General features: G+C 41.6%; 1 protein-coding gene across 2 annotated transcripts in view; it reads right to left on the reverse strand.

Annotated features, from left to right (window-relative positions):
• Positions 1 to 27,487, reverse strand: part of LOXL1 (lysyl oxidase like 1) — a 50,682-nt gene that overhangs the window by 12,471 nt on the left and 10,724 nt on the right. The window contains exon 1 of one of the 2 annotated variants that reach the window (XM_044662843.1): positions 3,792 to 4,061. In XM_044662843.1, coding sequence (XP_044518778.1) covers positions 3,792 to 4,009 — 218 coding nt within the window. In that variant the 5' untranslated portion in view covers positions 4,010 to 4,061. Of the gene's footprint in view, positions 1 to 3,791; positions 4,062 to 27,487 lie in introns of those variants that run through there. The other variant, XM_044662842.1, reaches the window with a different exon arrangement.

Here is a 27,487-nt window from a genome sequence, read left to right on the forward strand (position 1 = left end):
TAGAGTTTTGAATTTTAAAATTGCTTTGTTTTTTCCCTTTCTCAAGTTAATCCTTAATATTGTTGCTTGATAGTTTTTCCAAATAAATGTCATAAAATCATGGCATTTAAAGTTGGAAGGGTCTTTAGAGATTATTTAGTCTAATCCCCTCAGGAAATGAAGGTATAGAAAGAACTTGCCTCCGGGGGTTACGAAGAGTCAGACATGACTAAAATGACTGGATGATTAAAAAAAAAAAACCCAAAGCAGCCCTTAAAGTAGTGAGCATCAGAGGTAAAATTCCAACCCAGGTTTTCAAACTCTAGTTCACTGCACTTTGCACCACAACACATCACTTTACCTAACACTATGAAGATACACATCAATATTTTGGCTGGTATTACAGATAATCTACAAACTAATTGAGGGTAATCTTTTAATTCTTTTGATCAGACTCATCTACGAACACTGAATTTTACTCCTACTATTCGGATCTCCTTTTATTTGCTGATATATTTAAAAAGTTATTTTAAAAAAAGTAAGTTGTGTCCATGTAAGTTAATTTCCAGATAAATATAAATGTATATGTGTTTACTATTGCTGGAAATTAAGATTTTACTTAAAACAACATATTCTTATTCTTGAATTGTAGTATATAAGAGTACAAGAATTTCCTTGGATTTATCTAATATATTGCAACCTTATTGAATTCATTTGTTGACTAAAAAAAATTGTTGCAATCAGTGATGGCTTTTCTATGTAAGCATTTGTATCATCTGAAAATAATGATATTTTTATCTTATTTACTTTATTAATCTCCTTAATTTATTATTGAAATTTTTAGTTTCTCTAATATTGTCAAATAGAAATGGCTACAATGAACCCCTTTCTTTTATGCCTGTTTTTAGTAAAGAAAAATACTTTTAATGGGGACAGATAGGTAGCACAGTGGGAAGAGTGCCTAGTCTGATGTGGGAAGAGTGCCAGGTCTAACATTTGAAGGAAGGACCTGGGTACAAACGTGGTTCAGATACTCCCTAGATGTGTGACCTTGGGCAAGTCACAATCCCAAATATTCAGTCCTTACTGCTCTTCAACCTTAGAACCTATATTTACTATGCATTCTAAGGCACAAGGTAAGTGGTTTTTTTGTTTTGTTTTGTTTTCAAATGCTCCTGTTTCTTCATTGAATATAATGCTCCATTTCTATTTAGGTAAATAGTTCTTCTTATGTGGAGGGACAATAATTTTATCCCTATTATTTTCATTTTTTTTCTTTTAACAGCCATGAGTAGATATTGTATTTCATTGAAGGAATTTTATGAATCCGTTATTATGATTTAAAAATATTTTTCTTTTTAATAGCTTATAGTTTTCCTAAGATTGAGCCATTCTTACATTGTTGGCATTAAACTTCACTTGGCTACAATGAAGACATTTTTAAAATGTGGTGGTATTTTATATTTGTTAATTTTATTTGGAATTTTCACATCCATATTCATTAATGAGTTTGGCCTAGATTTTATTTTTACATTTTGTCTTTATAAGGTTTAAAATCAAGACCATAATAGCCTCATAAAATGAACTGGGTACCAGCCCATCTTTTTCTAAATTTAGCAACATTCTATGTAGCAAAGCTCTTTGGAAAAGGTTTGGAAAAATTCTATAAATACATCTTCACTTTGTAATTTTTTTTGCAAGGCAGTTTACTGATGATTTGTCTGATTCCTTTCTTTGAAATTTTCTTATCTATTTCCTGTTATGTTGGTTTTAGCAATTAATATTTTTGCAAAGTTACTCATTTCACGTAAGACCTCTAATCTATGTGCAAAATTCCCCAATATTATTAATTTCCTTTGCATTTTATGATCTTTTTTATACTTATCTTGGTGATTAGTAATTTCTCTTTCCTTTTGTCCTTTTGATGAGATTATTTCCTAAAATGTCAAATTTTTTTAAAGCTTTTGGTTCTAATAATTAAAGTCTTTTTCCATCCAATTTATTATTTCTATTATATCTCTTTTTTCTTTCCTTTGGAATATTAGCATATTCTATTCATAATGTTTTAAAGTACAAACAATTAATTTAATCTTTCTTTTTCTTTTTATTAATTAAAGACAAAAAAATTTCCTCTGAGTATCACTCTGGCTGTATACCATAGATTTTGATAGGGGATAATTATCATTATTTTTGAAATATTACGTCCCTTTCTTATAACTTCTTTAACTTATTTATTTTAAGGGTGTTCTTTTTAGTTTCCATGTTGCTTTAAACCTTTTATTTATGCTACAGTTACTTTTTCTGGTTTTATGACCTCATAGTCTGATGCAATAAAAACAGAAATAAAAAGTATGAAAATAGAGCACATAGTATTTCTGCCTTTTACAACTCATCTCGGGTCCATTAAGTCCAAGTATGTGGTGACATGATTTCTAGAACTTTCATCGTTTTGGCCACCTTCCTCTGAATACTTTCTAGTTTATCAATGTCTTACTTAAAACACAGTGCCCAGAAGTAACATCTGGGATGGCCAGCACATTAACAGAGCTTAATCCAAATGGGAACAAATGCTCCATAGAGGGAGATATGAAGAAAGGAAGTATACTAGCAGAGTAATCTAGGACTAGAGTGGGTAGAGTTGGGAAAAATCTGGATCAGGATCAGATCAAATTCACATAAAAGAAATCTGTGCTGCATGTACACCAGTTTGAAAACTTTGAGGGACCAGTTTTTAAGATACCTGAAAAAGGAGATGACATTAAAAGAAATGGATTAAAAAAAATGTTGGAGACCATTATTCTGGGAGGAGGGGAAAGGTGATCAACAAGATATTAGTAACTACTGATTCAGCCTAATTTATCATCTCTGGAATGAACCTTGATATATCCTCCTGAAAAAGAGGTAAAACATGAAGAATCAGCAAAGGGGACTAAGAAGAGGTGTTAGGAGAGGTAGGAGAAGAATGAGGAGAAACAAGTGACTTAAGAACCTGGAGAAGGAGAGTGTTTGGGATAAAAGGTTGGTCAACGATGTCTGATGTTGCAGAGTAACTCCAGAAGGGTGAGGTTGGAGAAAGGGTCATTGGGGTTGGCAACTAAGAGGTTATGGGTAATCTTGGAGAAGGCTGTTTCAGTTGAGTGATGAGGGTGCAAGCCAGATGGCAAGGGATTGACAAGTAAGTGAATTTTGAGAAGATGGAGGCAATGAGAGCAGATAGTTTGCTTTTTTTAATGACTTTGGCCAAAACATAGACAGTTTACCTGTCAATGTATGAATTGAATCAACTTAAAATATACCTAAGATGTTCCTACCTTCTTCCATTGATGAATAGGACTTAATTCCATTCACCACCTCTACTTCTTGGGGCCTGCCAGAGCCAACGTCAACAAAACCATCCCATAATCACATCTTCCACCTTTAAGGGATGTGAATGTTATGGGAATTTACGGAATTTTTATCTCTTTCTCCAAAAGAGATATAAATGAAATGGATGACTGATAGCAGGTGAGAAATGGAATGGAGCGCTGTTTAGCACCAATCTTTATAGGGGAGGATTTCTGTAATTCTGGGTAATTCAGAAGTGGTTGTAGAAGACCCTGATTCTAGGGCTTTGAGTGAGCATGTTGAAGGTAAAATTTTGATACTTTTCAGGGAGAGAGGAATCAGGGATGAGTGAATAAATTAAGCCCAAAGAAGTTATTTGAGGTGCCCAAGACTACACAGTGAGTTAGTGGAGCTGGGACTAGAATTCAGGACTCCTGGAAATGAGTCCCTGACACGACCTTCCACTTCTTATGGCACATGAATCTTACCTGGCAAGACACTTTTCCTCTGCTGCACATCGCAAGGAATAAAGGTGGGCTCTCTGGACATAGGTAGAGGCCTGTACATAGTTGGGATCAGGTACCAAGTCGGGGAGACCTAGAAGAGAGACAAAGAAGTCGAAGTGAACAAAGACTTGGGTCAACAGGACCTCTCCATCACTGCCATCCCCAGGCAGACTCATGGCACTGACTTTATTTAGCTCCATCCTTTTCCATTTTATTTAGCATACCCATTTTATTTTATTTATTTATTTTTTAAAACCCTTACCTTCTGTCTAGGAACCAAGGCAGAAGAGTAGTAAGGGCTAGGCAATGGGGGTTAAGTGACTTGCCCAGGGTCACATAGCTGGGAAGTGTCTGAGGCTAGATTTGAACCTAGGCCCTCTTGTCTTTAGGTCTGGCTCTCAATCCACTGAGCTATCCAGATGCCCCCTAGCATACCCATTTTAAATGCCCAGTTTGGACCAATCTCACACTGTAGTAGGAAGAGCAGGGAGCTGGCACTCATTGGCTATGTGGCCTCCTCATAGCCCCAGGTAATTTCCCAAGACTTTAAGTTATAGGTGTGGTACCAATTGGCATGAATGGTGGGAGATTTCACAAGAGAAGTTCCTTATACTGATCAAATCACAGAAAAAGTTTCAGAACCTGGACCTCAAATATGCAAAGCACTAGGGAAGGTGTCAGAGTTCCAAAGAACATATCCTTCCTCTTCCAACCATTGGAACCAAGGGCAGTCAGAAGATGTAGCAGATGGAGTCAGGATGATTCATCTTCTTGAATTCATTATTATTATTATTTTAAATTTTATTTTATATTATATAATATTTTATTTATATTATTTAAATTTTTGTTTTTATTATCATGCAAAACACATTTCCATGATGGTCACTGTTGTAAGAGCACACTTATACAAAACCCAAACCCCTAGATAAAACTGTAAATACGCCAAAGTGAAAGATAGTCTGCTTTGATCCGCATCCCTCCAACTCCAACAGTTCCTTCTCTGAAGGTAGAGAGCATTTTTGGTCAAAAGTCACATCTTCTTGAGTTTCAAATCTGGTTTCAGACACTAACTGGGTGACCCTGGACAAGTCATGTAACCCTACTTGCCTCAGTTTCCTTATAAGTAAAATGAGCTGGAGAAAGAAATGGCAAACATTCCAGTATCTTTGCCAAGAAAACCCTAAATGGGGTCATGAAGAGTGAGTTACTATTGAAAAATTATTGAACACGCTGAACATACAACCATGAGGCTGTAGAACCAGGGAGAATTCATCATTTCACTCATCCCGTCTCTGACACTAGCTGCCTAACCTTGGGTAAATCAAAGTTTTGGGTTTACAAATTGATTTATGAATATTATGTTATTTTTTCTTCATATTAACCCTGGAAGGGAGGCACTATTATTAACTTCATTTTATACAGGAGGAAACTGAGGCAGACAAATTCACTCAGTGAGTATCTATATGTTCTTGACTCCAGCTCAAATGCACTTAACTACCAATGTGTGATCCTACATCATCACCTCCCTGGGCCTCAGTTTCCCCTGCTGTAGAATGAGAATATTGAACTAGATAACTTCTGTGGTCCCTCCCAGTTCTAGATTAGCAGTTCAGATCCAGGGAGGGAAGGAGTCGAGGGGAAACGAGCAAAGACTAGACTGCCAGGGTTTCAGTGCCCCAGGATTCTGGGAGTAAGGAGGGATGAGGTCTTCAAATGTCCCCCGGAGAGAAAGTGAACCCATCTGGCCCATCCGCAGAAGCAGGAAATTCCCAGAATGGAAAATCCTTTGTCCTAGGGCTGCTGACCCTGCAGGATTCTTAGTCCGGGCACTCGGCCTGACCTTTATTGAATTTGCTTTGGCTTTCAGAACATTTCCTTCATTTTAGTTCAAAACAGAAAGGCCTCTTTTCTGTGCCTTTGGCCAAGCCCCGGATCAATCCTGCTCTCTCCTTTTCCTCTTTCTGGCCTCTTTCTGCCCCTGAGCACACTTTCCTCCATACCCAGTGGCTAGCTGGAGGTGAGGGACCCTATGTTCTGGCCAGCCCTCCTCTCTTACCTTTGTCTACTCTCCTTGACCTTTAAGGTCTGGTTTGTGGTCCATCTCTGTGAAGCTTGTGCCAGCTGCCCCAGCCCTCGCTACGCTCCTTCTCCTTTGGCTGCCATGGCTCCTTCTGCTGCCATCCTCCATCTCTAACCCACCATTCTCCCTCACCTCCTACTTCTCTCTTTTCTGTGTGTGTCATCTCCCCGGCCAGACGGAGAGCTCTCCCAGGCTCCTCAGCTGTACAATGGAGAGAAAAATAGCATCTCCTGGGATTTTTGTGAGGAGCAGATTAGATCATCTCTGGAAAGTGCTCTCTAAATGAGAGGCAGTGGAGAAGGCACTAGGAGTCAGGCAGACTCGAGTTCAAACCCCAACTCAGACACTTACTGCCTGTGTGTCCCAGGGCAAATCACTTGACCCTGTTTGCTTCAGTTTTCTCATTGGTAAAATTAGCTGGAGAAGGAAATGGTGAGCCACTTCTTGTATCTTTGTCAAGAAAAACAAAACAAAACAAAACAACGCAAATGGAGTCATGAAGAGTCAGACACGACTGAACAACAAAAAACCTCTGAGCCAGAGTCAAGGCTCTTACTGTACCACTCAGAAAAACAATGGAATTTAGGGGAAAGTACACGGGATGGAGGGAACTCCAATGTTTCTTCTGGTTCTACTGTGTGACCCCAGTAACTTTCCCTCTCTGGGCCTCAGTACAGCGAGGGGTTAGGGCTAGCTGGGCTCTAACATTCCAGGGCTCTGTGAGGGAGCAGACCTTCATGAGTCATGATTTCTCTCTCCTTACCATCCCTCCCCTCTGGCTCTCTGGGAACCTTCCATCAGCTGCTTGGTTCAGGTTGAGGAGGAAGGCGAGTTAAAGCTTTGGGTTTCAGACCCTTGCCAGAGAACATCCTCTTCCCACCCCACCCCCTTTGGCCCCTCGTTCCCCCCGGGCCCAGGTCCACTCCATAACTCACTCGGGGACCTCTCCCAAAGCAGCTCACACGACTTCACCCTCCAGGAATGAAGGCAAAGCTTGGAGAGTGAGGATGAGGTTAATCCTGGTGGGGGGCAGCAAGGGAGCCTTGGCTAACATGATCCACATTACCCAAGGCCTCTGGAACGATTGCCTCATTTCCTAAGGGGCCCCAGACTCCAGTGGCCTTCTTGGCAGGAGGGGAAGCAGCATTTCCAAGCAGGGACCTGGGACAGATCATTTCCCTCCTTGGGGCCTCCACTCACAGATCGTCAGTGACCCAGCCATGAGCTAGCACTCTTTCCCCCCATACAGGATCATGTACTCCTCTGTGCTCTGAGAACCCTTCCCTGAAGGGAGATGGCCTGCCTCTGGCCTCTCCTTCACCAGGGCCTTTGTGAGGAGCAAAGCAGACAGACTCTGAGCCTTCCCACAGACAGATCAAACCCTCTAACCTCAGCCCTAGACACCTATTAGTCCTTTCCCTAAGGGCAAGTCTCATAACTCCTCTGGGCCTCAGTTTTCTCTTCTGCAGAATGAGTCTATTAACACCTAAAGTAACAACCTTAACGGAGTTGTGTAGGGAGATGGGAGGACTGGGGTGGGCCTGGAATTTCATCCATGTGAGGGTCCTGGTGTAGAAAATCACTCCATCTCAGCAGCCTGGAGACTGCTGTCTAATTCATCTCCTTAGAGAGCTTCTTGAGGGCAGTCACTCAACTAGTGTGCACCAGAGGTAGGATGTGAAACCAGGTTTTCCTGACTTTGTAGCTTGGCCTTCTGTCTTCTATGCTGTTCTGCTTTCTTACATGCTAGGCTGCCTTGTGAGGTAATGTCTAAAAGCACTTTACAAACCTGACATCACTGAGATATCTATATCTATATCTATATCTATATCTATATCTATATATCTATATCATCTATATCTATATCTGTATCTACATCTGTATCTATATCTGTATCCATATCTATATCTATATCTACATCTACATCTGTATCTATATCTATATCTATCTATATCTATATCTACATCTATATCTGTATCTATCTATAGCTATATCTATATCTACATACATATCTGTATCTGTATCTATATCTATTTATCTATATCTACATCTATATATCTATATTTACATCTACATCTACATCTATATCTATACCTGTATGTATCTGTATCTATATCTGCATCTATATATATCTATATCTACATCTATATCTATATATCTATATTTATATCTACATCTATATCTATACCTGTATGTATCTGTATCTATATCTATATATCTATATTTATATCTATGTTGCTATCTACATATCAGTGGTAGTAGTGGGTTGTTGCTTGTCCTTTGTTCTCAAAGAGGACCAATAATATCACCAACGATGTCTCAACTTGCTTGTGAATTGGATTAAGTGAGGCAGAACGGCACAAAGTCATCAGTCTCACTTTCCCTTCCAAAGTCATCCAAGTCCAGTGGCAAGACCAAAGTCAGAATGGTGTGTGATGGCCTGGGATGCAATGGAAGACCTTGGTGTCTTCCATGTCTGGCCAAGCTTTAAGCACTCACTCTTCAGTGCCTGTTTCAGGTTCTTCATGGCTATTGAAGCAAATTGTTTTCATCTACCCATTCCATTGGGGCGAATCTTTGCATGCTTGGGGTAGACATCTCCCTAACTCACCGATGGGTCGGAGGCCCGTTGGTTACCCTTGAAGCAGTATGGCCAATTGGATGGAGATTTAGGAAGATCTCAATTCAAGTTTTCCCCCCAGATAAATCTCTAAATATGAGAGCAGGGGCTAATTTATATTGGTAGAGGATTTTTTTCCCCTTAAAGCTTCCTACAATGATGATATCATAGGCCCAGTTACCCCAAAGAAATAATAATAATAGTAATTATCATCATCATCATTAGTAGTTGTAATAGTAATAGCAGCAGCAACATTAATCCTTAAACCATCCTGGTCATCTCAAAATGCTGTCAAAATAGAGGGTTCTGGGTAAGAGAGCATGGATGGTTCAGTGTAGACCATGCTTCAGACGTGGTTCAGAGTCCACACCTTGCCAACCAATGCTTAAAGGTAGTGCCTGCCTACGTGATGACAATTGTGTATAGCAATATGTCCCTCCCTCCATTTATCAAGAGCCTTGTTTGGTTGCTATGTAGGAACTGTTTGCAAGTCTTTTTCATGCTCTTTCCTCCCAGGCCCTCAAAGGCAGGACCATATCCCCTAGATCATGGGTCATAGAAGCCAGGGGCTGGAAGCTGCCATGGAGAACATCTAGCCTAACCCCACTGCCCTGTTCTACAAGAGAGAATAGTGGTGCCCACAAAAGGGAAGCGACTTGTCGAAAATCACTAAGGAAATCAGTGGCAGAGCTGGGCCTGGTACGCCATCAATGGATTTCTGCCTTCCTATTTTCCCCATCCTATCTAGGATGGGACTGTGTGTCCAGTGAGTCCTCCGTAAATGCCAACCATAAAAATTAGAATAATAGCTAGCATGTATGGAGTTCTTTAAGATATATATATATATATATATACATATATATATATATATATATCTTGTGAAATGGAATAAGGACTTGGACGTCCTAAGTCTATCAATCATCCCAACAAGTATTTATTTATTTATTAAGCAACAGGCACTGTGCTAGGTGCTAGAGATGTAAGAATAAAGTATGAAATAATCCTTATTCCTAAAGGATTCCTAAAGAAAATACATGTATGCTTAAAAAACATATATAGCATAAATATAAAATTAATCAATATGTTAATGTAATATCAATATAAAATTAATATAATACATTCTATGATATGGAAACATATTCATATAAACATATAAATACATTATATATCATTATATAATATAGAAATACAATACTATATTATTTGAATATAAGATATTATATAAATATAAGTGAATATATAATAAATATAAATATAGCATTAAAGACAAGGTACTCTGAAGTTTTTCTATCTACAGGGCAGCCTCAGTTTCCTGCCTGGAAGAGAGGGTCTCTAGGACCAAAGGCTTAAGTGCTGCCCCCCAGTCCTGCTCCCCCTTGATCCCCAGGCTAAGGTGAGCCCAGCCTGCCCCTTCCTGGGTTCAGGCTTTTGTGTCTGTGTCTGGAAAGAACAATGCTTCTCTTTTCTCTTGGACTGTTTTCCCAGGAGGAATTTCTGCTTGTCAGCAGTATGGCTCTCATTTCCTGCAGCCCCACTTGGTCATCTGTGGTGATGTAATACTCAGGGGCCCGCAGGCCCAGAGAGGAGCCTGTAGGGTGGGACTGTGTGTTTGCAGGGTGTGGTGGGGTAGTCTTTTTTAACAAGGGAGAATGTTCCCAGGCAGGCAGCATGGAGCCAAGGAAAGGGCACTAAATCTGGGTTCAGCTGAGGACCTGGGTTCAAAACCTGTCTAGATTCAATCGGTTTCAGTTTCCTTATCTGTCAACTGAGGTTAATTGGATGGGGTGATGCCTAAGTTCCCCCTCAGCTCTGGATCTATGATCCTATAATTCTGGCTTATGGTTAGGTTCTCTCAGAATGTTTTCTTTCTCTCCAGACTCAGCAATTCTTCCCCAGTGAGGTTCCCAGGTCCCTCCTGCTGCCTCCAAACTCTTTCACCTCTAAGTGGGAGTTCTGGAGTGAGTATTTTTCCCCTGGAGGGTAGAAGATATATTTTTAAAGGTCCTTGAATCAGACAGTGCTTGTCCCAAAGCAAGAAAGCTCTGAAGGGAACAACTAGAGAAGAGAGATGTTTAGGCAGGGGACTTTGTGGATAGATAACAGATGGGGGAAACCAAGGCAGGCACCTATCCATCATTTGCTCATTCACGCAAGGTGCTGCCATTCTTCTATCTAAAATTCAATTCTGAGAGGTCATCATGATGGAGTAGTAAGAATGGAAGCCTAGATTCTAGCTACTAATTTGCCAAGGGACACTCTCTGAGCATCTGTAAATTGAAAAAGTTGTCAATAGGTTATCTCCAAGGACCTTCCAACTCTATCATGCTATGATCACTTTCTGATTTGTTGTCTCTCTTATTAGATTGTAGGTTCCTTGAGGGCAGGAACTGCTTTTGTCTTTTTTTGTATTCCCAGCATTTAGCCCAATGTCTGGCACATAGTAGGTGCTCAATAAATATTTGTTGACTCCATTACCAGAATCTAACCTCTCCAAAATGGGTAAAAAGAATTTTTTTTCTTCAGGAAAGTGATTTAAGGAAACATTTTCAGCAGGGATGTGAAGGTGCCAGGAACCTGCCGACTGGGAGGGAAATGAACAAAGCTGACAGTCAGCATCCTGGAACACAATATTTGCTGCTTCTCAGCTGATTACGAGGGTCCTGGGTGAAAACGGTCAGGGGGCCAGCATCTACCATGGCGTGGCGTTCTCGTTCAGGAATTAAACCATTTACAATTGGTCATTACCAAGATACTGTCCTTACTCTCTGAGGAGTTGAACAAAGCTTCTCGCTGAGGCTCTCGAAGCCAACCCCCAGATTTTGGCTCTCACTCCTTAGCCCTGACTCATGACTCTGACCTTAGAAGACAGCTGGCCTCCAACAAGAATAGTAAGGAAATTAAGCCAAGAGCTGAGGAGTGCCTGGGTGTACACAAGCCTGTCTACTTTTCTGTTCCCCCGCCTGGGAAGCTCTGTGATCCTTCCTTTTGATGGGGCAAGTCCTGGTCGCTTGAGAACAGCAGAGCAGAGTACAAGCCCTCCAGGGTCTTTCCCGATGTCAGAGAACCACAGAATGTTAAAGTGAGAAGGAATTCTAGTGGAATCACTAAAAGATGTAGAGGAAAGAAACAACAAATGTACTACATCTGACCCTTCAATTGACACACGAGGAAGCCTGAGGCCCGAAGGCTTTGAGTGATTTGCCCAAGGTCATACAGCTAGTAAAGAGCAGAGCTGGTATGAAAACCCAGGTATTCTTATTAAACCTTTACCTTCCATCTTAGAATCAATGCTGTGTATTGGTTCCAAGGCAGAAGAGCAATAAGGGCTAGGTAATGGGGGTTAAGTGAATTGCCCAGGGTGATATAGCTAGGAATAATAATGTAACAGGAATAACCAATGTAATGCGAAATATAAGTGGAACTAAAATACCAATGAAAATAAAAAAGTGTTATGAAATAGAAAAAAAGTGTGTGGCCATATTTGAACCCAGGACCCTCCCTTCTCTAGGCCTGGCTCTCAATCTACTGAGACACCAAGCTACACCACTACTTTCAATTTGTTACAGAAACTTTTGCCATTTTATGGGAAGCTCTTGTAGGCAGTATCTATGTCTTCTCTGATCAGCAGATTGAATTTTAATCTCTATTCTTCCCCTCAATTCCTGTATCTCTATATCCAATTATTAATCTGTAATTCTATTCATCTCTCTGGGCCTTATATTTAGGATAGAACCAACTGAAAATTATTTGATTCTTTACTTTCCCATAATTCCTTAGCACAGAGATGGGTATACAGAAGATACTCAATAATGGCTTGATTTAAAGATCCTTGACAGCCAATTAATTCATCCCTATTCCTCTGTCTTCAGGCAAGGCAGTGATGAAATCACCCGATAGAGACAATTACCTGCCTTCTTTCAGAACATCTGTAGAGGTAGAGACCATAACATCCAGGGATGTTGCTTTGACAAATAGAAATTTCTCTTTCTCTGCTGTCTGACCTAAATCCTTCCTGTTGCAATGGATTCCTTCTTGTTCCTTATGTGGAAATCACGATTAGATTCCAGGTCTCTTGACTTTCAGCTTTGTGCATCAACAAACACATATTATGTTCTTTTGTAAGTGGCTTTCAGATCACCCTGGGCCTCTTCTTGGGCCATACTTATAAGAACTTGATTAGTCCAGTCTCCCTAAGGCCTCTCCCTTTGGAAGGTTGAATCATTCATGAAAAGCAAAGAGGGAGGCTGAACTATCCCAGTTGTTCAAATCGAGCCCAGGACTGAAGAATACACAGAGGCAAAAGCAATCCATCGATCATTCCAGATATATTTATTTAAGGAGGGCCCTTCCAACTCTGAAAATTCTAGAACTTGAGAATCATTTTGGCTGCTTCTACCAGACTCCACAATTCTTCCTTTCCACGTACTCTATGCTGTGGCCAAACAGGACGATTCATCATTCACTATACATGCTCTCCCCCCTACTTTCCCACCTTCATGGATTTGCTTAGGCTGTTCCCAATGCCAAGAATGTCTTCTCTTTTTTCCTGTGCCCAGTTCCTAGTCTGAATCCCACAGTCATAGACTCTTAGAGCTGGAAAGTCCCCCTGAAACTATTAAGACCAATATGTACCTAATTGAGAATCTGCTCTACATTGCAAGGAGAAATCTACTGCCCTTTGAGGCAATCCATTCTAATTTTTGGAGAGCTCTCATGTTTCAGTGGTTGTTACTGTTTTTACTTGGTGCTTTCCAACAACCCAATAACAAGTATTTATTAAAATGTGCCAGACCCTCGGTTAAGTGCTAGGGATAAAAACCCAAGCAAGAAGAAAGATCATCTCTGCCTTCAGGAAGCTTCCATTCTAATGGGAAAAGGCAATACATCAAAGAGGAACTTAAAAGTGAAGAGGTGGGAGAAGGGATAGTGTTTAAGAAGAAGGTCAGAGCATGGTGGCTAAGTCTAGAGAATCAGAGATGGCTGGTCTGGGGCTCTTCAACAAAATGGAAGCTCCAGAAAGAACTCACCAATAGGAGGAAGGGCTGTTGGGAAAAGAGTCAGGAAGCTGCTTAGGCATGGCAGCTAAATCTGGAGAATGAGGGATGGATGGTCTGCACTTTCCCATAATGGCAGTTCTATTTGCACTTGTTCCTAGTTCTACTCTCTGGAGCCAAGTAGAAAAATTTTAATCCTTCTCACACATGATGGCCCTTCATATCCTTGAAAACAACAATCAGGTCCTCCATAACGAATGAACAATGCCAGCTTCTTTTATTTATCCTCGTATTCCTGCTCTCCAGGCCACTGAAGGTCTTGGTTACCTTCTTCTGAACACTCTCTAGCTTATCAGTGTCCATCCTAAAATCTAGAAGCCAGAAATGAACATGGATGTGGTCTAACCAATTAATTTCAATTCAACCAGCATTGATTTAGCACCCACGAAGTGCCAGGTGCTGGGCTATATGCTAGGGAGACAATGACAAAAAAGAAAACAGCTCCACTGTGAGAAAATGTATATTCTTCTGGACAAAATGAGGGCAGAGAAATGCTGAAATGGTGAACCAGGGCAGAGAACTGCCCAAATGTCTTGCATTTCTAGAGTATTTTGAGATTTACCAAATGGTTTACATATATTTTCCCATTTAATCCTGGAAGCAATTCTGAGAGGTAGAAGGTGCAATTATGATTTCCCCATTCTGCAGATAAAAAAGACTCAGAGGGCTTAAATCAGTGATTCCCAAAGTGGGCGCTACCATCCCCTGGTGGGTGCTGCAGCGATCCAGGGAGGTGGTGATGGCCACAGGTGCATTTATCTTTCCTATTAATTGCTATTAAAATGAAAAAAAAAATAATTTCCAGGGAGCTAAGTCATATTTTTTCTGGAAAGGGGGCGGTAGGCCAAAAAAGCTTGGGAACCGTTGGCTTAAATGATTTACCCAAGGCCCAAAATTCAAATCAAAATTCTAAGTCTGATCCTGTTTCTACTGAACCACAGCTGCCCTCTATGCAGACTTCATGACACTTTTCTTAATTCTTCTGCTTAATAATGTCTCCTTCCCATTGCCCTGCTTCCATTTTCTTAAGCAATTATGTTTTATTTTGTATTATAGTTACACATATGTGTGTACTACAGCACATACTGCTTTGTCCCTCTTGGCTCATAAGCACCCAATGAAGGCAGGCAATGTGTCATGTTCATCTTTGTGTCCCTGAGGACTGAGTCTACAGGGGCTAAATGCATACTCGCTGAATCGATTCTTTTTAAAAACTGAATTTGTGAGCAAAGAGAGAGTTATGACTTCTCTGAGAACCTGCCTGAATAAAGTTGAATCCCTCATCCCATTCCCCCAAGAGCCTAGGATGGATCACCATCTAAAAATCATTTGATTAGATTGGCTTAATATGCCACCTCTGCTCCATCAAAACACCTGGCAATATTGTGAGCAGAAGAGCCTGCGGGGATGTTCGATTTCTCTTTTCTTGTTGATGCTGGACCACAGCAGGGGAAGGGGAGGATCTGCATCTGACAGGGATGCTGATGAAAGGAAGGAGAATTCTGACCAAATTCCAAGGCAGACACAATTGTCTGGGTCCTAGAAGTTAATCAATTCAGCAAATTAAATAAACATCTATTATGCACTCACTGTCATATGAGGCACTGGGCCAGGCATGAGGGATATGAAGATGAAAAGAATCATTTAGTCCCTCTCTTCAAGAAGCTTACAATCTAGAAGATATAACAGACAAGTAGAATTGAAGAGCAAATTTGACAGAGGCCAAGAGGGGTCTAGGCAAAATACTCCAAGAAAATTTGAGGGGGGAGGGAAGAGAGAGAGAGACAGAGACAGAAAGAGAGACAGAGACAGAGAGAGAGAGAGACAGAGAGAGAGACAGAGAAAGAGACAGAGAGAGAGGCACAGAGAGAGACACAGAGAGAGACAGAGAGAGAGACACACACAGAGAGAGACACACACACAGAGACAGAGACAGAGAGAGACAAAGACCCAGAGAGAGAGACAGAGACACACAGAGAGACAGAGACAGAGAAGAAGGAAACTCTCAGATAGGGTTACTAGGAAAGTCTTCATGGGAGAAAGTGGCCCCATAAGCTGAGTCATGAAGGAAGAGCACAATACTAATAGCTAGTATTATATAATACTTTACTGTGTGAAGGATGGATTAAATTGGGGAAAAGTTTGATGCAAGGGATACCAATTAAGAGGCTATTATATACCTGGGAGGCTGAGGTTGGCAGATCTCTTGAGACTAGGAGTTCTGAGCTGCATTAAACCCACTGTCTGTATTAAATTCAGTGTTAATATGAGCTCTAGGAATGTGGAGGGTGGGGGTGGCAGGCAACAGGATGCCTAAGAAATGATGTCTGAAAACCCAGAAAAACAAAGTTGATCAGTGTGGGGCCACCCTGTAAGCCCCTGTATGTCCAGTCATTTAGGTTTGAAAAACAAAAAAAGGTCATATAACAGGCCAGACTAAGATGAAGAGGCCCTGGACTAGGTGGGCATTGGGGGTTGTTTAAAGGATACAGTACACACAAGAGATGTTACCAAGGTAGAACTAGCTGGACTTGGCAACTGGTTGGATGTGAGGGGTGGGGAAGAAGGAATCATCAAAGATGACTTCAAGATTTCAAGCCTAGGTCCTGGGAAAATGATAGTCAGTGAATGTTTAGGAAAGCTTTGGTCCGTACAACATCAGTAATATTTGGGTCATCCATGGGCACACAGAAATAAAAGTGAAGCCTTTTATGCTTTAATGAAAGGGCCAGTGGGGTCTGGTCCATGTCAGCTGACAGCCTGGGGAGCCCAGATGGTCAGAGGCTCTAATCAGAGTTGTATCGTATTCTCTGGACACGAGTCCCACTGCTCCCTTCCTTCTTGCTATCACTGGCCAGGCCAGTTTTCCCTCAGATAAATGATAGTGACATTTAGGTGGCACAGTGGAAAAAATATGGGACTTGGAGTCAGAAAGAAAGTTGAAATCCAGCCTCATACTGGTTATATTAGGCTGGACACGAATCATTTAACTCAGTCCTGGTTTCTTCATCTGTAAAATGGGGATAATAATGATGATGATAATGATGATGATGATGATAACAATAACAATAGCTCTTCTTGTCACCCAGGATCTATTGTTGTAAGGATGGAATGAGTTAACATATGTCATTGCAAACCTTAAAAACTATGTAAATGCTGGCTATTATTATTAGATGAGGGCTACTTGGTCAAGGCAAATGATAGCTCAGAGATACGAGCTATCTGGAACCATTTCTATGAAAACCATTTAAAGTCCTGGAAGTCATCAGGCTCAGTCAACAAGCATTTATTTATTTCAGTGTCTAGAACAAGACTGGTCCAGGCTCGAGTCCAGAAAAAAGGTCAGGCGAGACTTGAGGTACAGCCATGAAGAGTATACAGTTTGGGATTCAGACAAATGGAGAGATATGGGAAGTGGATTGCAAGTTGGAAGGAGAAAAGGGAAGTTGGAACAAAAGTACTGAGGAGGGTGCAGACCCATCACTCGACCATTAGAAGAACTATTCCTTGACCTTAAATTGAGGAGGATTTTTTCTAGTCTATTAGATTCCAAACCAAATATGGATGTCTTGGAGGAAAGGTTAGAGAGACCCATCTATATGGTAAATAACTTTGGATCAGATTAAGTCACTTAATCTCGGCCTCAGTTTCCTTATCTATAAAATAGGAATAATACCAACTTCTTAGAATTGTTGTAAGAATCAAATGAGATAATATTTAAAGAGCACTTTGAAACCTTAAGATACTATATAAATGCTAACAATTACTACTACTTCCTCCACTACTACCACCACCACCATTACCACTACCAATACTGCTGCTGTTGCTACTACTACTATTATCATTATCTTAAATATTTATAAAATCTACGTAATCTTACCTGCTTAAAGATTCTATCAGACAAAATTAATCTATTTATGGAATTCATTTTTAATTTTAAAAATCAATATCTTAAAATACATTCCAAATTTATTCTGGAATTCAAAGTCATCCTTAGTCTGGTATTTCAAGCCTTTTACAGTACCATCTTACCATTACAAAATATCTCTTGGCAATAACTGGGCAGTAAGGGCCTCAGTGACCACAATGGCCTTCAGCTTTGTTTGTTCAATCACATAATCCCACTTCTTCATATGGGATCCCCAAATATGTTTTTGTGTTACTCCGCCTTCACACCTTTGTTCACACTATTATGCCCACTTAGAATGGCCTGCACTCATCGGAATCCTTTAAGGTCTAGGCCTTAGCTCAAATTTCATTGCATCCACATTGTATAAAGGTAACATGGGGGAGTGGAAAACACACTGGACTCAGCAATAAGAGACATGGGTTCAAGTACTGGATCTCAAATTTACCAGTTGTGCAACCCTGAGAAAGTCATTTAAGATCAACAAGCTTCAGGTGTTTCTCTTACAAAATGGAGATAATATCATATGTGGTATCTACCTTATAGGGTTGTAGTGAGGCTCAAAAGAGATCAGAAGCATGAAGCATATAGAAAACTTAGAAGTAGGAGAACAAATCTTTAGTAAACAACTACTACTTTTTTCTTCTCCTCCTCCTTCTCCTTCTCCTTCTCCTTCTCCTTCTCCTCCTTCTCCTTCTCCTTCTCCTTCTCCTTCTCCTTCTCCTCCTTCTCCTCCTCCTCCTCCTCCTCCTTCTTCTTCTGTCTTTCTCCTTCTCTTCCTCCTCCTTTTTCTCCTCCTTCTCCTCCTTCTTTCTTCTCCTTTTTCTCCTTTTTTTTGGAGGGACAGAGAGGAGGATGGAATTAATCTGAAAGGACCTGCCTATTGACTGTAGTTATACTGCCTCCGTTTCTTGCTGTGATTCTTTTAAAAAGCCAGCATTTGTACCCAGATCATCTTGTGTATGTTTAGCAGCAAAGACTCATCTGATGACCCTAGATTTCCAATCATTGTACCCCTAACCAGGAAGGAGAAAAAATAACCAGTCCAGTCCTCAGTGAGGATGTTTCCCTTCTATTAAGGTAAACATGGGCCTGGGTAAAAATGGTCTTTCTCATTCCCTCCTTCATACTCTCTACTATCTTTTTGCTACTTTTCCAACATGCCATTCCATCCCCATCTCTGTACCTTGGCACAGGCTGTCCCTATGTATCCCTGGACGCACTTCTTCCCTACCTCTACCTCTGAATTCCTAACTTCCTTCCAAAACTCAGCTCTAGCACCACTTCCTTCATGAGGTCCTCTGTGATGCCAGGCCTCTTCTCTTTTTTCCCCATCAAAATAATAAAGTTAGTTGGACTTTAATTTGTAAATTACTCATTTGTGTTTCCTCTAATAGGATGTAAGCTCTCTGAGGGTAGGAATACTTTAATTTTTGCCTTTGTATCCTCAGTGCTTAGTACAGTCCCTGACAGATAGAAGGCAGCTAGTTGGAATCAGGAAGACTTGAGTTCAAATGCAGCTTCAGTCACTTAGTTGCTGTGTGATCCTAGGCAAGTCACTTAACTTCTGCTTGCCTTAATCGACTGGAGAAGGAAATGGCAAACCACTCCATTGACTTTGCCAAGAAACCCAATAGACGGTATGGTTGGATATGACTAAATGATTCAACAATTAAAATATTTACTGATTGGTTGATTTTGTGAAGATATTACATCTTCCAGTAGACTTAGCTCTCCTAGAGAAGGGCCTATTTCATGTTGGACTAGTGGCTAGCAGAGTGCCCGGCTCATAGTAGGTCCTTAATAAATGCTTATTGATTGGCTGACCAGCTTCATCGGGTCTGCCAGTGGAGACAGGCCAAAAAAGGAAGGAAAATCTGGGAGAGATGAGGGTAGAGGCAGGGTCCAATGGGGAGAAGGGAGGAAAGTTAGCCAGCGGTCTTGGCCAGCTTCCCTGTCCTCTGCTGGGATGAGAAGTGGTTGGGTTTCTTGTTTCCTTCCTGCCTCCCTTTGTCCATTTCCCCACAAAGGCCCTTCCCGACAGCCAAGGGCACATTTAGCCCTGGCAGGCTTTCTAACTGGAAGCAGGTGTGGGTAGCTGGAGTCCACCCCGTAGGGATGAGGCTTTGGAACCTTGACGTCTGCCCCTCCCTCCCTCCCTCTCTCTTTCTTCCCCTTGCCTAGCACTCCCAGAGGATTTTCCTACTTGTTCTTGGCTCAGGTAGAGCTCTGAAGAGTGTCCACCAAGTACTAGAGATCACAGAGACTTGGTCACAAGGAAGAAAACTAGGGAAAAAAGAGAGCCAGAGACCAAAGTCGGTGTCACCCGGGGCCATATGGAGAGTGGTTACAAAGAGAAGGGAGTGAAGGGCTGGGAGAGGGGGACCAAACTGCCCCAGATGTTCATCAGGGGAGGAAATCTGGGAACCTGGGAGGAGGCTGTAGCTCAGCTCTGAGCGATCACCAGCAAGCAGCCTCCTGCACACGATGCCAGGGCTCTTTGGTCTCTGGCACACACGCTGTGGGACTTGGGGAAGGAAATGCTGAGCCAGCGAGTGGTCAGACTGGAGAGGCAAATTCAAAAGCAGAGAGGAAGGTTAAGGCTTCAAAGGGCCTGGCTCTCAGGGCCTGGTGGGGAGGGTGGGAAGTTGGGCGTCTGAACCTGTCCCACACAGCAAAGGGGTCTCACTGCTTTCTGCTTTGACATAAGAAATATTGGGAATCCCCTTCTTCTGGGAAGGACCCTGGATGTAAAGATTATAGATTTATGGTTAGAAGGAACCCCTTGAGCCCCCTCATTTACACATGAAGAAACTAAGGAATAACAACAACAACAACAACAACAACAACAATAATAATATTTATATGTTTGTTATTACTTGCTAATCCTTAATAGAGCAACTGTGTTCAAATCTACCCTTAGACACTTAACCGGTGGGGAATCCTGGCTAAGTCACTTAACCCTATTTTGCCTCAGTTTCCTCCTCTGTTAAATGAGCTGGAGAAGGATATGGCAAACCACTCCAGTATCTTTGCCAAAAAGACCTTAAATGGGATGTAGACTCTAAATGATCACCCTAGTGCAAATATCAATAATATGGAACTAGGTCTTGATCAATGACACATGTAAAATCTAATGGAATTGCTTGGTGGCTACGGGAAGAGGGTGGGAGGAGGGGAGAGAAAGAACATGATTCATGTAACCACGGATAAGTTTTCTTAATTAAACAATTAAATAAAATTTAAAAAAAGAAAAAAAAAGATCCCAAACGGGGTCACAAAGAGTCAGATATAATTAAACAAATTTGACAAAACTTCTTAATAACAATAATAATAATTAGTATTTATATGGTGCTTTGCTATTCACAAAGCTTAAATATATTATTTCATTTGATCATACATTTTACATATCATATATTATATACATAATATATTAAATCATTTGAGTGAAGTAGGGTGCTGTTATCTTCATTTTACTGATGAGGAAACTGAGGCTAATGGCCTGCCCAGGGTCACACAATTAGTATATGTCTGAGATAGGTTTTGAACTCAAGTATTCCTCACTACAAGTGCAATTTATCCACTGTGGTACTTTTGTTACACTTAACCGAATAAGGTGACTTTTCCAGTCCCACAGTTGTCTGAGGCAGGATTTGAACCCAGGTCTTCTTGAGTCCAGGTTTTTCACTTTACCCATTATGTCATTCCATGTATTTGGAATAGACATCCAAAGACTCGGGCACTGCCATTTTCTAGTTGAACAACTTTGGCAATCTTTCTCACTCTGGAAAGTTTTAGTTCTTTTCCTCTCTTCAAACAAGGGAGTTGCACTAGATGAAAAGAGGGTGCACATCTTTTCCAGCTTAACATTCTGTGACTTAGAGGTTACTAGACTAGAAAGGAACCATATGAAAAATCTAGTACAAGGGTCACCAAACCATAACAGCTGAGAGCCTGCGAGCTAATAATGGTTTCTACATTTTAAAAGTTTTCTCTAAGAATGTGAAAAATCTGAAATTTTATTTACTTAAATATTTTAAAATGTGGAAAAAAATCTTCTTAACTTGGGGCACGTAAAAACAAGTGGCAGGCTAGGGTGAAGTTTAGTGACCTAGATGTCTAGTGTAACAGCCTTCTCCAACCTATCTGATCTCTATTTTAGAGATAAAGACTTTGAGACCCAGAGTGGTTGCTTGGTGATCCCATATCTTCCTGTGGGGTCAATTATCATCTCTATGCATATGATCTTCCTCCAGTTTATTATTCCTTTGAGCACAATAGTATTCCATCACCAACATATACCACAATTTGTTCAGCCATTCCCCAACTGACGGGTACACCCTCATTTTCCAGTTTTTTTGCCACCACAAAAAGTGCGGCTATAAATATTTTCGTACAAGTCTGTTTATCTATGATCTCTTTGGGGTACAAACCCAGCAATGGTATGGCTGGGTCAAAGGGCAGCCATTCTTTTATAGCCCTTTGATCTATGCATATGATCTTGAAGCATGCTATTCTCACTGAGCCTAGCACAGAAATGGCCACATGGCAGACATTCAGTAGAGATCTAGTAACTTCCAAAGCTGGATTCTCAAGGAGATGACTAGGAGGCAGTGAGTGGTACAAGTGGATAGAAGGGGATGAAGGAGGAACCTATTGGACCTGATAGCTATTTAGATAGAGAGAAAGGGAAGAAGTGTCAAGGGACAGTAAAGAGGTGAGGAAGACTCTGAAGTTCCAAACTGGAGGGAATAGAAAAATGGGAATGTCCTTGAGAGAAATAGGGAATTCTGGAAAAGAGGTGAGTTTTTTTTCAGGGTAAGGTATATAATATTCACTCTGTGCTCCTGGGCAAGTCACTTAACCCTGTTTGCCTCAGTTTCCTTCATCTGTAAAATGATCTGAAGGAGGAAATGGCAAACCTCTCCAGTATCTTTGCCAAGGAAACCTCAAGTTGGGTCATGAAGAGTTAGATACTGCCAAAAAATTTCTCAATAACAACAATAACAAAAGGTGGATAATGAGTTCAGTTTTGGACATGTTCATTTTGAGCTGCCTATGGAATATCTGGGTAGACGTATCCAGTTAGTTGGTGATGGTGTGGAGATCACACCATTTTGGCTCAGGAGACCGATGAAAGCTGGATATATAATTTGAGCGGTCATTTGCAGAGGAGATGTTGCAATTAGATAGGTGACCAAAGACAAAAGAGAAGAGGGCCCAGTACTAAGCACTGGCTACCATTCACACAAGGAGGTGGGTCAGTGATTTACCCACAAAGAGGGGGGAGAAGAAATGGTCACACTGTTTAGGACAAGAACCAAGAGGGTAAAGTGCCACAAAAATCAGGCAAAAGAGTGTTTCAGAGAAGGGAGTGGTCAAGGGTGCCAAAAACCTACAGAGAGATCAAGTAGGATGAGGTCTGAGAAAAATGCCATCAGACTGAGAGGTCAGAAGACCATGGGAACCTTGGAGAGAGAAGTTGTGTTTGAAAGGTGCAGATGGAAACCAGATTATAAGGAACCAATATGAGCAGGAGGTAAGTTGTGGAGACCGAGAATACTGATAGCGTTTGACAGATAAAAGGAAGACGGATAGAAGGGACACTCGAGGGGATGTCAGGGCCAAAGGTTTTTAAGAATGGGGAGATCTGGGAATGTCTACAAGCAATGAGGAAGGAACTAGTGCTTAGAAGTGATGGACCAAAACAAGAGAAGGACCATGCTCCTGGAGGAGAAGATATGTGGGGTTGGAATCCAGGGCACAGGGACAAAGGGTTTGATTTTGGCAAGGAGAGGGATCACCTCTTCCCCTGATTGTGTACACATGAACACAAGCATATGAACATGAACTTTGTGACCAGAGCCAGTGAGAAGAGAATGAAATGATGAGATGTTGAAGAACTTTCAGTTACAGAAGTGAGGAGAAGAGGGAGCTGCTGACAGATGGCTTTAATTTTCTCAGTAAAGTCTGAAGTGAAGTCTTCTAAGAGTAGGGGGGAGGGGTGGTGTAGGTGGTTTGAACAGAAAAAAGGCAGTTTTAAACTCACTTTTATGGGGAGTTTGGTAGGAAATGAGTAAAAGAATGGGAAAAGTCTGGCCTTAGACAGAATAGCTCTGTAACCATGAGCAAGGCACTTAATTTCTCTGTTAAGACATAGATGGGAGGCAGCTGGGTGGCTCAGTGGATTGAGAGCCAGGCCTGGAGATGAGAGGTCCTGGGTTCAAATCTGGCCTCTGATACTTCCTAGCTCTGTGACCCTGGGCAAGACATTTAACCTCCATTGCCTAGCCATTACTGTTCTTCTGCCTAGGAACCAATACACAAAATTGATTCTAAGACAGAAGGGAAGGTTTTTTTTTTTTTAAAAAGACATGGATGTGTCACAAGTGTTGGCATAAAGAAAATTTTCCATACTGACCCAAATTACCTGTATTCACATGCATTCAATTTTCTATGCTTGACATGGAAGATAAAAAGATGGAATCAACCTGGCCCTCAAGAATATTACTAGTCTAATAGGCAGAAAGGACAGACATACACATGACCAAGATGCGAACTAAGTGGAAAGAAGGAGGCTAATGGAAGCACTCTGATAAATTGGAGAAAGGAGCCCTTTCTGCAGAGGGAATCATGAAAGACTTCATGAAGGAAGTGGCATCAGAGCAGGCATTAACTTAAGGGAGAAGAGTCATAGGGATGGAACCTGGAGGCCAACCATGGGGGCAGGACAAGAATAGGGAATGAAGAGTGGCCGGTTTGGCCAGGAGAAATGCTCAGGTATCGTCTCCTCTGAGAATCCTTCCCTGACCACTCACTAGACTTTCTCAAATGACTTCTAAGTGCTTCTCTTTCCCCAAGGCGTAGCCCACTTTGCCTCCCCCAACTGGAATAAAAACCCCTAAAGCGTAAATGTTGTTTCATTTTTGTCTTCATACTCTTAAAGTCCAGCAAGGTGCCTTGCACATAGTAGGCGCTTTCTAAATGGTTGGTAGATTTGAATTTGGACACAGGCTATGGAAAGGGAAGCATTATGAGATGATTGGAAAGGTGGCTTGAAATCAGATTGTAGAGAACCTTGAAGGATAGAAACAGCACTGTCAACTGATCAAGTGCTTTTCTTACAGTCACTGGATGATTAATCAATAAGGATAATGACCCTTAGAGGTAGTTAATGGATGATGATAGTCCTCTTATTGTTATATGGTACTTTTTTTTTTAATCCTTACCTTCTGTCTTGGAGTCAATACTGTGATTTGGCTCTAAGGCAGAAGAGTGGTAAGGATAGGCAATGGGGGTCAAGTGACTTGCCCAGGGTCACACAGCTGGGAAGTGTCTGAGGCCAGATTTGAACCCAGGACCTCTAGGCTTGGCTCTCAATTCACGGAGCTGCCTAGCTGCCTCCTTTATATGACGCTTTTAACTTTTCCTTTTTATTATCTCATTTGATCCAGGGTCCTAGTGAAGTCTATAGAGTAGTAAATGTTATCTAACTGTCCCATATGGAGAAACTGAGGGTCACAGAAATGAAATGACCAATTTGAAGTCTCACTATCTAGTGGCTGAATGGAAACTAGACCTCCAGGTTTCTGACCTTCCCTGAAACAGGCTAATAATAACAACTTGGATTCATCTAATCCTTTAAAGACTTTACAAATTGTTTCCCTCCAAAGGTCTTGAGAAGTAGGAGAAAAAAGATGTATTATCCCCATTATACAGAAGAGGAAATTGAGGATCTGAGAGTTATCCTGAAGTTAAGATTCAGTCAGTCAACAAACACTTACTATGTGTGAGGCACTGTGGTACATATTGGGATACAGAGGACAGCAGAAATAGCATGTTCACCCTTAGGGAGCTCCCATTCAAATTGGTATTGGGGAGACCATATACAAACAACTCAGTAATACAAAGATGTATGCAGAGGAAACTGGAAGTATTCTTAGAGGAAAGATACTAGCCCTGGAGGTGATGTGGGAGGTTGGGGATGTTAGAAATGTCTCTGAAATCTGGATCTCATTGTCTATGGAAGCTGCTTTGAAAGGAGAGACCCCTCAGACCCTTCCTGGGAAGGAGTGATGCATAGAACAAAGACCCTTGTTCTTGGAGTAAGAGGTTGTGGGTTCCAATCCCACCTCTGATGCTTATTATCTGGGTGCCCTTGAGTGAACTGCCTCTTCCCTATGTCTCAGTTTCCTCATCTTTAAAATGAGGGGTTAGATTAGATGGCCCCCAAGACCCTTTCCTGCTCTCCATCTGTGATGCTTAGAGAGGCAGTTCCACTCCTGGAGGATGGGGAGAGGGTAGATATTCTGGCGTTTGCCCCTCTCTCTCCCTCCCCTCATTTCAGTGGGAACCTTTGGTATGCAGAGAACAGTTCTGGAGAAACAGCTTAAGCCCCACACCGCCCACGCTGAGCTGAACCATCCCTCTGGGAGACCAAGACAAAAATGCTGGGCTGAGCAGTTGCTAGGTGACTCAGGCACATAAGGGGAAAATAAATCTAATCAGAGACATGTGGAGGTAGGAGGCATGGGTAAGTGGCCCCACCAGCGGGCAGACTCAAGAATGGACTTCCAGCCCTGGACCTCAGCCCCTCCAGATCAAGGCTGGGGTGTCCAGGGAAGAGGTGTAGGACAAGACCTCATGGCTGATGGGGAGGGAGTGGAGGGACAGCGGGTACAGTATGTGGGGATTAGCCCTGCCCACCTGTGCTGAGGTCTGGAGCTTGAAAACTCCCAGGTACAGTTTCCATGACAGAGGGAAGCAGTGGGAGGGATGGGATTTTTAGAGCTCTAATATTCCAAGGCTGGATAGGCCTTAGAGAGCTCTCTGGAGAGCCTTTTGCTCATTTCTTTTGTTTTTGACATAAAATGCCCCTAATTTTTCCATTCGAGAAAGGTGAGCTCCGACCCTGCCTTTGTTGTCAGTGTCTGTGGGACCTTAAGTAATCTGCCTTCCTGTTCTGCAGCTGAGATTCTCCTTCTGTGAAAAGGGGGTGAGTGTTGAGAAGGGTGCTAACCCTATCCACAAAGAGAAAAAGAAAGCAATGTGCTCTAATGGGGAAGAATGGGAATGGGAGGTAAACTTCTTCAGATCTTTCTTTGTCCTGACTTTGTCACTCTGTCACCCTGTGACCTCTGCCAAATCACATAAGGCCTCCGTTTCTTTCTCCAACAAACTGGACTAATCTCTAAGGATCTGTGGTTCTTTGAAATGCTAAGAATGCCTATGGTGTTTAGAGTCCATAGAGGAGGCTGTACAGAGCCACTATATTATCAAGATGGCAGCCAGCCAAGAGTTCCTTCTTACTAGGAGTGGAGAACATTAGTAATGAAGTCTCCACTGAAGAAAGAATAAAGCAGAGTCCACTCATCATGCTACCAATGGAGAGGTCAAGTCAATGGACTCATATATGCTATCAATGGAGAGGTCAAGTCAATGGACTCATATGCTACCAATGGAAAGGTCAAGTCAATGGACTCATATGCTACCGATGGAGAGGTCGAGTCAAAGCTATCAAATTGGCTGGTCTGAAGAACCTGATGGATGGGCCAGGGACTTAATAGGCTCTTTTTAAAATCTGTTTTTTGCATTTGTTCATTCTACTCATTCACTTATTCATTCACTCATATACTCATTCATTCACATATTTGGGTATTTACTGGCTGCCTACTACATGTAAGAGGCTATGGAAGATATAGGAACTAGGTGGTGCAATGGAAAGAGCTCTGGGCCCAGAATTAGGAAAACTCATCTTCCTGAGCTCATATCTGGCCTCAAATACTTACTAGCTAAGTGACCCTGGGGATGTCATTTAACCTTGTTTGCCTCAGTTTCCTCATCCTTAAAATGAGCTGGAGAAAGAAATGGCAAACTTCTCCAGTATCTCTCCCAAGAAAACCCCAAATGAGGTCAAGGAGCCTATCAACAATGTTAACCACAGGTTGAACTACAGTGGAAGATACAAGAGAAAGCAAAGGTACAACCCCTCTGGCAAGGGCTCTAACACCTGCCACA

This window comes from Gracilinanus agilis, chromosome 2, assembly GCF_016433145.1.
Source record: "Gracilinanus agilis isolate LMUSP501 chromosome 2, AgileGrace, whole genome shotgun sequence".
In the NCBI taxonomy this organism is placed as follows: domain Eukaryota; kingdom Metazoa; phylum Chordata; class Mammalia; order Didelphimorphia; family Didelphidae; genus Gracilinanus; species Gracilinanus agilis.